Source organism: Mixophyes fleayi, chromosome 1 (genome assembly GCF_038048845.1).
Source record: "Mixophyes fleayi isolate aMixFle1 chromosome 1, aMixFle1.hap1, whole genome shotgun sequence".
Taxonomy (NCBI): Eukaryota; Metazoa; Chordata; class Amphibia; order Anura; family Limnodynastidae; genus Mixophyes; species Mixophyes fleayi.
In genome coordinates this window covers 435,582,900-435,596,043 of record NC_134402.1, presented here as the reverse complement: position 1 = coordinate 435,596,043, position 13,144 = coordinate 435,582,900, and the positions used below count along the sequence as shown (strand labels likewise).

Genomic DNA, 13,144 nt, shown 5'->3' with positions numbered 1-13,144 from the left:
TACCATGACTTAAAATAAAAGAGCCATTCATTTCAGTGTTTACAGTACGTTCACATGTACCATTGACATAAAGGTTATTTTAGTCTTCTAGCCCTTAACCTATGCCACGGATCTAGAGGTACTTTGTACCTTAGTAATGAGAGAGACCAGTATTAGTTGAACTGGGAATAACCTTTTCATTTGTAACGGTATCGATGAGAACTTTATACTGTCCTTTTGTAGACAGAGCTTAGATAACATTTGGCAATAAATGACTGGAATGTGAGGATAAAGGTAATTTGGGATTGTGAGTTCATGGAGGTCTAGGGAGGTTGTATGGATTTTTATAACTTTGGCTCCCTTTTTTTATTTTTGGAACCATCTCAGGCATATTATGGTAAACTCCCAAGTTTTATCCCTGTCTTTCCAGCATTTCACAATTATATAAAGATAACATAGTTATATTAGCATTTCCAAGTTATTGCAAAAGAGATTTCTATTGAACGATTAGTGCAAAATATCTAATATCTAGCCAGTCCACAGCTACCAAAGGACTGGAACTGGTATTAAAAGGAGAAATATAGGAAAGACATTGAGGATTTGAAATATGATTTGAAAGACTGGAACTCAGCGAGCTGCCATTCTAAAATCCCAAAATTCCAATCTGCTTAGAAGGGAAGGGAACTTTGATATTCCTTTCCCCTCTGAGAAAGAAGTGCAGAGTGGTGCAGAGCAGAGTGGCAAAAACAAGAGGAGGCCGGAGGACAGCCCCTGAGGTAAGTGAGGGGGGGGGGGGTGGTAGAAGGTGGAGAGGAGACGTGTCACTCCCTAGACACCTTGGGGTCCCTTTCAAAATGTTGTTATGGGGAGGAGCAAGTTTCTAGTTACGCCCCTGACTCAGCTTATATCTACTACAAGACATTGCAGACATTGTAAATGCAGGGTTCACGTCACAAAAAATATTATTTTTATTTAATTATAAGCTGCTACAGATTATGTAGCGCCGGACAATTACAGATAAGACATAACTATTACAGTAAGTATTACAAATACATGAGGCAGTTACAAATAAGTAGCACAGATGATTGTGAATAAAAACTGTAGGGACTTACACGGAATGTAACAAACAATATGACAAGGACGTATGAAGGAGACGGACAGTAGACAGACATGAGATAATGGGTAATGAGGACCCTGCCTGTGAGAGCTTATAGTCTAAAGGAAAAGTGCATTGAAGCAGAGTAGACTTCTTACCTCACTCCAATTCCCCACAATCCAGGAGATGGTGCTTGACTTATTTAAAGGCGATTCAGTGGCATTTTCACCTGTCTCTGAATTAAAAAGGCTGCTTTTGGATGTGTTATTTTTTTCTGGAGATAACTCTTGGGAAATATTAAAAGTGGGATTTGGCAGCTGATCTGGCATAGCTGAGCCCATCAGTTCTGGGTTGTGTTTTTTGTGTGTTTGTGAAGTAATTTCTGAAGAAATTACAAAGTCTGTAAATGGCATGGTGCTGAGAGATTCTGACACTTCTGTGGTAACAAGAAGTGAAGATAGAGTTGATGATTCAGGCGGGTACGTAACGGTACCAAAATTGTCCTGAATGACCTTGAATTTACCCTTGTGCCTCTTACTCCTAGATTCAATGATGTTATTAATTTCAGTATCATAGTAGCTATCTGGCTCTCCGGTAGGCACATCGCTTTCTTCTGAGTCTGTTTTCGGCTGTTGAGTCGGTTGTTGAGTTGGCTGTTGAGTCGGTTGTTGAGTTGGTTGTTGAGACGGTTGTTGAGTTGGTTGTTGAGTTGGTTGTTGAGTTGGTTGTTGAGTTGGTTGTTGAGTTGGTACTTCTTCTGTCATGTTGGACGAAGATGTGGTGGTATTGGCAACAATTTCAGAATCTATTTCTGTTACATTATTGCCTGTTCTTAAGCTTTCAGTTACTCCTTTGTGGATAGCAGGAACCCTTGTCGAATTTACACTAACCTTTCTTTTATTATTAACCACAAGAACAAAATTATATTCTGAAATTACATTAAAGTGGGTAGAATTTGGAATATCGTGGATTTGAAAATCATCTTCTATGGAGTTCACAGGACGTAACTGTGTGAGCGTGGTAGGTGTTGATGTGAGCTCCTTTGGTGCTTTAGTTGTTGAGGGAAATCTGGGATTCTTTTTAAAAAGGAAGGGATGTTTCTTTGCCCCATCTGGTGTTTTAGGAATCAGTTTGATTGTTGTTTTTACATTCTTGTATTTTGTAGGTGGTGGTGGCAGTCTTTTCTGTAGTGGGCACTGATGACGTCCACAGACTGTTATGGAGTTGGGTTTCTTGGATGGGTCACATGTTTCCTTGTTATATCTTGCACATGTGACTTTACGGGTTTGCACTCCACCACCACATGTGACAGAACACTGAAATGTAAAGTTAAACATATTTATGTTAATAGCATGGATACCACAAGACTTAGCAGTAGATGTATCAATCCTCCTGAAAGGTAAAAGAGGAGGTGTTGCCCATAGAAACCAAGCAGAGTCTAGTATAATTTTCTAGAATGTACTAGATAAATGATCGCTAGAATCTGATTGGGCAACATCCCACTTTAGCAGGTTTCATAAATTTACTCTTTAATGTGCATAAAGGTTTTTATTAATTATCTTGCATTCTGCCACTTCCAACTTTTGTTAAATATGTTGCCTTTTGTCTCTAGCTTTGTTCTATGCTTTTTTGCCATGTCTTTATGTTTTTTTGTTGTTGCCCTGGAACATATGATATGATATGAAGCCAAGAAGTAAGAGTAGTCTTACATGGTGTCAGGACTGGATGTACAAGAAAATAAAAAATAAAAGTATGAATAACAAAATAGTAAAAGCATGCAGTATACGTAGAAAGAATTGATGGAGATCCCAATTGGAATCCCAAATGTCTGCCTGGCAGCTGAGAGGCAGGCAGAAGATCCTGTCCGGCTGCTTTGATTATGTTTTAAAAACAATCGGAGTGGCCGGGTATCATTCTCTGCCTGTTTCTCAGCCAACAGATCCAATCAAAATGCTAAATGTTCACTCCCCCCACCTAAAAACAATTCTAGGTCCTCCCCTGCTCTAAGGTCACTTGCTAACCGGGAATGTTAAATTTGTAATATCATCGCCTCTTCAATATCATTTAAATATCTCTTCCATAAAAACAAAATCTTGTTTTTGCATTGGGGTGGTATAGGAGGAGTATGACAGCATTCTATAAGGAAAACCCCTAGACACTCAGCTTCATCCTCCCAAAGTGAGCCTGCTCTTGCAAGCCTGCAGTAGCTGTCATCGTGGAGCTGTAAGCCTGACTTAAAAACATAAACTAACAATTACAATGTTGGTATAAATATAGACACATGTAAATGACAAAAAGAACTACTAGGATTAAAGGAAAAGCATTCTATACCTCTGTCCAGGTGCTCACTGACCAGTCCGATGGGCATAAAATATCTCTATTGCATGACACATAGCTTTTGAGTTTGGTGATATGGTGACAGTTCTCAGAAGGAAGAGCTTGCTCATCTGACCCCACCGTTCTGATGCAGAGAACCGTCCTTTTCTTCAGGCCAGTTGGACCACAAGTGGTGGAACACTCCTGCCATTCACCAGCCCACCACCTATAAATAAAGACACAATAAACATATTAGGTTGGTAAGTAGATGTGTATTAATTGTCATCAATTGTCTTACACTATATTCAGAGAACTCAAAATACAGCAGTTACAATCAATGAATTGATCCACAACAAATCCCATCTCCTCTGAACCTCTAAACAACCCTTATATTAAGTTACCATCTGGAAACTGGAGGCTTCTGGTAAATTGTTCTAGATATATAGAAAATGACATAGGTAAGATAGTAATGTGCCATTTCTCAAGGGAGACATTGGTTTGGTTTGGTATTTACCACTTTCTTTTTCAATGAACTACTGGATAACAGGCATTTTACTGAGTTGAGCAGGGGAGGATCTGTAGCGGGTGCCAGGGTAGACTGGGCTGGGCTTGGGGCAGGGGGGCATCTGCTTCCCCCCGGGCCGCTCCCATAGTGGGCTACCTTGTGCTGTGTCACTGGGTCACCTGCATTTTTTTTCCTATAAAATGTTCCTAATAGGTTAATGAGTTGAGTCTTGCACCCAGGACTCAAATTTTCCAGCCCTCCCCTGTGCCAGGGGCATGGTGGCTCCCTAGTATGTAAGGCCTGGCAATGTCGGGTCAACTCCACCTCTGAGGCTATTTTGAGTGGTGTCTTCTGCATGCTTAGAAGAGGCCCCCATTCCATGCTACTGAGAGCAGAGAGGGGGGCCAAGGAGAACATCAGTGCAGAGCCCCTACCCAGATTTTGCCATGGTGCCCAGCGGAGCACTGTTCTACTCCTGGAGTCGAGGTTATTTCAGTGAAAACTAAGGTGGGAAATATTGGACCAGACAGGCCAGTCCCACAAGTTTTACAGGTCAGCGCACTTAGTGGCACATAAATAGAGAAGTGATAAAACCATGAACGTACACTTAACACAGGAAACAAAAACAGCCACAATGTCCCCCTATTTTTTACCACTTATTTAGAGAGATATGGGTTATGTTGGCCTGTCTGTTAAAAACAGGCTTGAACAGCATTTTTTTTTCTATATTTATGAAAATGGTTTATACAACATAGTGTAAAGGTGACCAATCCAACAATATACAAGACTTAGTTCCTTCCTCTCTTTACATGTAAATTCTGACTAATTTTGTCTAAGGTGATATCACCCAACTTGCCCATAAATGGTCATTTAAGTTTGGTATGCAAATCAGCCACTTCTTTTAGGAGAAGAGACTCATGGGTAATGTAGTTTACATGGCAGCCTTCTGAGTCACTTGGTATTCAAAGCATGACAGAGGCCAGTGCTGAGACACACCAACAAGCAGACTTATTACACTTATTAGAGCCATTTTCTGCTCTGTATGTTAAATGTTATAGAGATAATCTCACTTATGTAATAGTAGTGGCTAGGGAGTGTTTTAGCTGCATACTAGTAACAATGGGAAAGACTGATTCCCTTAGACTAATTATCGCCTTTAGGGTCAGACTGGAGGGTGACAATGACAATGCACCACATTGACTCCTTTGCATTCACTTCAATGATTGCAAGTTAATGGAGCATGCAGCATGCAAATAATATATTCTGTAATGTAACCACTGCGCCCAACCACAGTTACAAGTGGGTATGGGGCCATTGGAACCAATAGGTTCCATCCTCATCCTTATTTGCATGCTTTTAACTAGGGATGTGCACCGGCCACTTTTGGTGTCTCGTGTTTTCTGTTTTGGGTTCGGATTTGCTTGATGTTTTGGGTTCGGATTTGTTTCGCAAAACACCTGTCGAAAGGTTTTGGTTCGGATTTAAGGTTTTGGATTCGGATTTATTTTGAAAAAAGCATAAAAAGTTCCAAAATCAAGTTTTTGGGCTTATTTTCACTCCAACGCTATTATTAACCTCAATAACATTCAATAACAATCATTTCCAATAATTTCCAGTCTATTCTGAACACCCTCACACCTCACAATATTGTTTTTAGTCCAAAACGTTTCACCGAGGTAGCTTTCTGGACTGCATAGTGGAGTGGTCCCGGTACCCAATTTGGTACCGGGGCCACAATATATCACCCTCAAATGGTCTCAATTCCACCAAAAAAGTATCTGGACTGCGTAGTGGAGTGGTCCCCACAATATAAAAAAAACACTCAACTGGTCTGAATTCCACTAAAAAAGTATCTGGACTGCCTAGTGGAGTGGTCCCCACAATATAATAAAAAATCCCTCAACTGGTCTGAATTCCACCAAAAAAGTATCTGGACTGCGTAGTGGAGTGGTCCCCACAATATAATAAAAAAAACCTCAACTGGTCTGAATTCCACCAAAAAAGTATCTGGACTGCGTAGTGGAGTGGTCCCCACAATATAATAAAAAAAAAACAATTGTTCTGAATTCCACCAAACAAGTATCTGGACTGCGTAGTAGAGTGGCCCCGGTACCCAATTTGGTACCGGGGCCACAATATAATAATAAAACCCTCAACTGGTCTGAATTCCAGTGCACAGATGGCAGACACCGGATGGACGTCTAAAACCAACATAGCAGTTAAGGGCGCAGTTCCTCTTTTTTGTGACTGCACAAACAATTAACGTAGTAATAGAAATGACAGTTTTTTGTTTTTTTTTAAATATAGAAAGAAAGAAGGTAGTACTAGAAATGGCAGTTATTTTTTTTTTTTTAAATAGAGAAAGAAAGAAGGTAGTAATAGAAATGGCAGTTATTCGAATCCCAAAGAGGGTCTAAGTGGGGTGAGCCACAGAGAGATTATTTCCCTCAGTTTCTCTAACAGGTTGTCAGTGTTGTGCCTCTTCTTAAAACCTGTGATACATAACTACACACACTCGGCAAAGCTTTTACAATTTATCTGCGGCACAGGAGAGTACCACTGGACTGTACTTTAATAGCAGTACCTATTATTTTTGGGTACAGCAACAGTGAATGATCGTAGTTAGACTTTTAAATAGCAGTACAAGCTAGATTTTTTAAAATTTTGTAATATTTTTTTCCAATTATTTTTTGGAAAAAAATGTATTATTTTTTTTTTAAATTAATTTTTTATAATTATTTTTATAAATTTAAATTTGTTTTTTTAGAACTTTTGGATAACTTGGAAATAACAATTCCCTTAGCAGAACAGACCACAGGACACAGGAAATACAGAAAGAAAGAAGGTAGCAATAGAAATGGCAGTTCCTCTTTTTTGGAACTGCACAAACAGTGATGAAAATGAAGGTGGAGCTGGTGGCATGTCACGGTCCTCTTCAGAGGACAATCTCCTGACCAGCAGGTCTTTGTACCGCTGTAGACTTGTGTCCGCCGGAAACAGAGACACAACATACGCTTTAAACCGAGGATCGAGAACGATGGCCAGAATGTATTCCTCTGACTTTAAAAGAGTGACTACCCTCGGATCCTGGCAAAGCATACGAAGGGCTTCATCCACAAGAGCTACATGCTTGGTGGAATCGCAATGGTGTACCAGCTCCTCCTTCACTTTCTCCAGCTGCTTCTGCAAAAGCCTGATCAGGGGAATCACCTGACTCAAGCTGGCAGTGTCGGAACTGACTTCTCGTGTGGCAAGTTCAAATGGCTGCAGAACCTTGCACAACACGGAAATCATTCTCCAGTGCGCTTGACTCAGGCGCATCCCCACTCCTTTTCCTATGTCGTAGGTGGCTGTGTAGGCTTGAATGGCCTTTTGATGCTCCTCCATCCTCTGCAGCATATAGAGGGTGGAGTTCTAGCACGTCACTACCTCTTGTTAATTTAGATTGCAAGGCTTCTAAATACTTTGAAGATAAAAAAAGCAGGCTGCACAGACTGTGGAGCTAGAAAGTGAAATTAAATGGACCACATTACTTTGGTGGCTATCTAGCCCACCCCCCCCCCCTACACTTGTAGTTGAATATAAAAAAAGCAGCCTGCATAGACTGTAGAACTAGAAATTCAAATATACAAAGAAATGGACAAAGGCAGTTTGGTATCTGTCTGCATCAGATCCCCTCTCCACTAGGAGTAAAATAGAAAACTATTCAGCCATTATATAATCTAGAATATAAATAGAAATTGAGAAAGGCAATTTGGTATTTGTCTGCATCATAATCATCAACATCCTCCTCAGCGTCAGCTACATCAATATCCTCCTCCCGGTGTACAACATTCACACCTTCATTAGCCAAATCTGTAACTGGACTGTGGGTGATCCTTCCAGCATATGCAGAGGGCGTGCTGCAAATGGTGGAAGGAGCCACCTCTTCCCGTACAGTGATGGTAAGGTCAGGCTTCGCAACCACCAACACCCTTGGACTCGCCTTGGGGATTTGTGATAATTTCTCTTTAGAAGGCAGAGTTGTTTGCTGTGTTGTTGCTGACAGCATAAATCTCTTACATTTTTTGTAGGGGGAGGGAGGAGGGCTTAGTTCCTTGGGTGAAGCTGAACCACTAGTCATGAACACGGGCAAGAGCCTAATCCGTTCCTTGCCACTGCGTGTTGTAAATGGCATATTGGCAACTTTCCGTTTCTCCTCAGATGATTTTAAGTTTCTCTTTTTGCTACTTTTACTGAACTTGGGCTTTTTGGATTTTACATGCCCTGTACTAGGAGATTGGGCATCGGGCTTGCCAGATGACGTTGATGGCATTTCATTGTCTATGTCATGACTAGTGGCAGCAGCTTCAGCATTAGGAGGAAGTGGGTCTTGATCTTTCCCTACTTTATCCTCCAAATTTTTGTTCTGCATTATATGTAGCACAAGAGAGTGTACCCCGAAGCCACACACACTCGGCAAAGCCTTTAAAAATTATATGCGGCACAGGAGAGTACCACTGGACTGGAGTTATACAGCAGTACCACTGGACTTATACTGCAGAATCAGTGAAATTTGTAATATGGCAGTAATAAAAATGGACTTATACTGCAGAATGAGTGAACTTGTAATATTGTAGTACCACTGGACTTTTACTGCAGAATGAGTGAACTTTGTAATATTGCAGTACCACTGGACTTATACTGCAGAATGAGTGAACTTTGTAATATTGCAGTACCAATGGACTTATACTGCAGAATGAGTGAACTTTGTAATATTGCAGTACCACTGGACTTATACTGCAGAATGAGTGAACTTTGTAATATAGCAGTACCAATGGACTTATACTGCAGGATTGTTTTGGGATATTTTTATTTTTTATTTTTTTATAATTACTTTTTTTGTAATTTTTTTTATAACTTTTTTTGAAATTTTTTATAATTTGGGAATAATGGGGAAATAACAATGCCCTTAGAAGGACAGAGCACAGGACACAGCACCACTGGACTGAACAGGACACAGCACAGGACCCAGCAGCACCACTGAACTCAGAAGGACTGAGCACAGGACACAGCACCACTGGACTGAGCAGAACACAGAGCACAGCACAGCACAGCACAGAACTGAACAACACGAGATATAGCAGGACAGAGGACCACCTAACACAACCTCCCTCTACCCTGATCAATGCCCAAGTGAAGATGGCGGCGACTAGCGGGGAATTTATAGGATCCGAGCATCGCGAGATCCGACAGCGGGATTATGACTCAGAGCCTCGGTTTCAGTTTTGCAATTGGCGGGAATACCCGGATCTGTCTCGGATCCGGCTCGGATCGGCAACGTTCGGGTGGGCTCGGATTTCAGAAATCCGAGTGCGCCCATCTCTACTTTTAACGGGGTAATGGGCAAACAGACTTATTGGGATTCCACGTTGACAGAGAGAAAATTAGATTTTCATGTGATACTACAGAGACAGCCAAACTGAAACAACGAGAATGGTAAGAGAGAGTTTTAAATGGCTCAATGTGAACAATATGCAAATAAGTCACTTTTACTTAGGAAAAACAGAGTGTTCATTTACATGATTTTTTTTAAGAAAAATCTAATCTGTTTCATATCAGTTACTGCAAGTGAACAAAGTTTGATTGCATTTCAGTGTTGTCTAGTGTATAATTGCAACTGTAGGAGTTACATAAAAAAGGAACACTGAAGGGGGATATAAAATAGCATCTATATTGCAAAGCAGATACAGGAACAGACATGTATGAACTCACTTTATTTCATCGTGAAGTCTACAATACAGTGTACAAGTAACTTTCTATCCGATGCTTCTTTCAGCAAACCCTTGGGTACAATATGTGCACTGACATATTATACTAATTGAGTCATTCTTTTTGAATGTGTTTTGCTGCACTTGTGCTTATAAGAACAGTGACACTCTGCTATTTCTGCCAAAGTTTTCTCTATAAACTTTTCAAATTGACAGTTTATAAATTATTAAACAGGCTCTATGCAACTTAAGTTCTAACAAATGCAATTCTCTTATTCTCTTTCAAAGCTTTTGATGCCTTGCCAAAAAAAAGAGAAGTCTTGTGATGTGACATGGGGGATACATAGCATTGAATTATTTTATTGATTAAACAATGCCTGTATTTTACAATAACAGAGAGAATCAAATAAATATAGAATGTCCTTAAAAAGTTATTGTATGCCAAGTTATTGTATGCATATGCCTCAAATTAAATATATTTGAGGCTGAAAGAATGCAGGTAGCAAAGTAGCTTGAAAGAGGTTTGATTTCAATTGAGAATCTTATTTAGTGGGTAAAGAAAAACTGTAATGTTAGTTCTTAGGAACAATATGGCTCATCCTGCTTTGATTATTTTCACATTCTGTCAAGGAGCTGGTTTTCTAGTGTAAGCACATGTACAAGTATTGGGTTCTTCTCTGTTCCCTATTCTAGTCTATACTTTACAGCCAGACAGAGCTGATTGTGATACCTGTCATCTGGAATAAGCTAGGTATATGCAATAGCTCTCTCTGGCTACTGCAGGAGCAGAGGTAGGAGCTGGTGAGCACTTTGTATTGCAGTGTCTGGAAAGAGACTGCTGGAAAAGACTCTGATGGAGATAAAGCTATGTCTAAGAAAATATACAAAATCTTTCACATTAGTTTTTATTTTAGGCCACCAGAAATTCCTACAGGAAATGTCTAGTGTCGTGTTAATTCCAAGGCCATCTACTGCCCTAAGAAAGGACTGTTCTGGAGATCTTAAAAAATGTAAATTTTCAATGGAATGATGTTGATGACAGAAGTTGACTGAATTAATAACAGTTTCTGGATGTTCCTCAATCTGCCAGTCACAAGGACTAAAGACCAAGAGATAGAATCTGCATGGCTGTTCTTAGAGCCAGATTTGTGAATTAGAATTAAATTAAATCCGGAGAAGAACAATGATAAACATGCTTTTTGGGTGTAAAGCCTTGGGGTTATATAGCCCCCCCCCAAAAAAAAAAAATATTTAGCTGTTAAAACACATATTTTTCAGACGTTGGTGTGAAACTTTGCAGGACAGACTTTATACAATAACTATGAGAAGATACATTTCAAGAAAATACCTAAATTATGATAGGCAATAGCATACTTGTGAAGAAGAGCTCTGAAATTTTGTTTATACAGTTTTGAAATTTTGCTGGAGCATTCCTGAGGACAAAGGCATAATACTTCATAATAGAATTCTTTGGTATCAAACAGTTTTTTACTTGTCTGCTTCATGTGTGCAGATGAGATTACATGTTTCATGATGGCTCAGCTTAATGAAAATAGAAGTCCATATAATTCTGTCAAATAAGATATGAATGGCAGAGGATAATGATTTTTTTTTTACTGTGATGCCACAATAATCAATGGAGACAATGAGGAACCTGCAACAAACATTGATTTTTTTAAATGAAGCCTCTTCCAAGATTTTTCTGATTATATTCTTCCAAATGCTTGTGCTTCAAGGGCATAAAATAGACACATTCTACCATGAGGTAGTGAGGTTCTAGAAATAGGGTCAACGGGCCAATCTCAGGACTAAGAGGAGGTAGATTTTCAGCCTTTTTTTACTGAAAACATCAGGAAATTCAGAATAGTGTAGAGAAGGTATAGGAAGAGGAAGACCTAAAAAAGGCTGTCCCGAGCTTAAAAAAATAAGAGATTCTCAGAATTTATTTTGACTGTTTAAAGTAGGCACAGTCTGACAAGACATTAATGTGATTTTGATAAGGTTTCAAATAAGGACTTGTATGAAACTCCCAGCTACTCCGGAATCCCCAAATAAGTAGAAACCATGAAAGATTTTCCAGGTGATGAAAGCATAAGGTGTTTATTGAGCAGACATAAATCAGAAAATACAGGAAATAGTATGCACTGAATATTGCTGATACTGTACAGGGATTTCCTAGTAAGCTGGATACTGGTAGCAAAAGAATACAGTGGATGCAGGCACAATGGCTGAGTGGAGAGAAATATGGTGTAGTGATGTCAGTAGCAGCATGTGAAAGTCCCAGAACAAAGGGGAAACAGGAGAACACATCCATAAGGAATAGCAACACAACAACAATGACCAGCACAAGTAATAGAGAGGGGCAGGTATAAACAGGGAATCACCAGGTGCAGGAGATATTTAGTGCAATAGCAGAGCCTCTGGTGAAAAGAGGTACTGCCACATAAATATTAATATAACAAGTCCATAAGTGCTGGAAGCAGGAGCTGTAATACAAAGCAGCATGCAATGCAGAAAGCTGCAGGCAGATCCTGACAAACAATATGTGAGGACTTTCCTGCACCTCCAAAGCTAGATAGTTTAGACAATTGAACTTAAAGAAACAAGTGACACTTAGAAACGCAACACAAGCATTATGCATCCTATCTTGTGAGGCTTTTTCTTGTTCAGAGAGCTGCTATCTTATTTTGTGAACAGGTTTATCATCTGATTGAGGCAAGAATAGATTTGTACAAGACTTCTCCAACTGATGCTCCTTCAGACAAAGCTGGTGAAGCTGGAATACTCACAAAATCAATATTGAAAGAAATGGAAAGTTTCCATGTTGTAACAACAAAACAGGTTCATGATAAAAGACACAAACACGGTGTGTTGATTCCATTTAGGCTAATTTATCCAGATTGATTGCCACTAACTCACTCGCAGATAAAAAAAAAACAGATGCAGGCTTGAAACATGTTAATATGAATTTCTGTGTTTTCTTTTCTTCATTTTCACTATTTTACAATGTTTGACTGTAATTCATACTCATAAACCTACTGAGGGCTTGGAGTATTATCAGATAATCATGAATAAAATCTGCTAAACATAATGATATTATGTGATAGACACCTGCACTCATAGTCTGCTGAGTTCCAATATAAATCTCATATACTGTATGTAGACTGACTAATACATATTAGACATTCAAAAGATAATGGACATCCTATTGTAGCATATCTTACACAATAAATCTGTATTAGTGGAGACAGGTAGGAATAGTGTACAGCTTGCTGTAGCCTAAACAGAATAAAACATGAATGAAATAAATATGGAATTAAATGTTGGTTTAGGATTTAAAGTTAATAAAAGTGAATTTATTAAGCAGTGGATCTTTACTAAATAAATCACAGCTTATTAAACCATAATTTAAAAAGGAGAGTTGAAGAGTTATGTGTGATTGAACACTAGCAGAAGATCTAATATCTCTGCAATACATAAGGGGATTGTCTGCTAAAT

At 39.3% G+C, this 13,144-nt stretch overlaps 1 protein-coding gene across 1 annotated transcript in view; it reads right to left on the bottom strand.

Annotated features, from left to right (window-relative positions):
- Positions 1 to 13,144, bottom strand: part of ADAMTS12 (ADAM metallopeptidase with thrombospondin type 1 motif 12) — a 461,827-nt gene that overhangs the window by 66,500 nt on the left and 382,183 nt on the right. Inside the window, exons 18-19 of the mRNA XM_075214451.1 lie at positions 3,407 to 3,617; positions 1,234 to 2,391 (exon numbers count right to left, since the gene is read on the bottom strand). Coding sequence (XP_075070552.1) covers positions 1,234 to 2,391; positions 3,407 to 3,617 — 1,369 coding nt within the window. The remainder of the gene's footprint in view (positions 1 to 1,233; positions 2,392 to 3,406; positions 3,618 to 13,144) is intronic.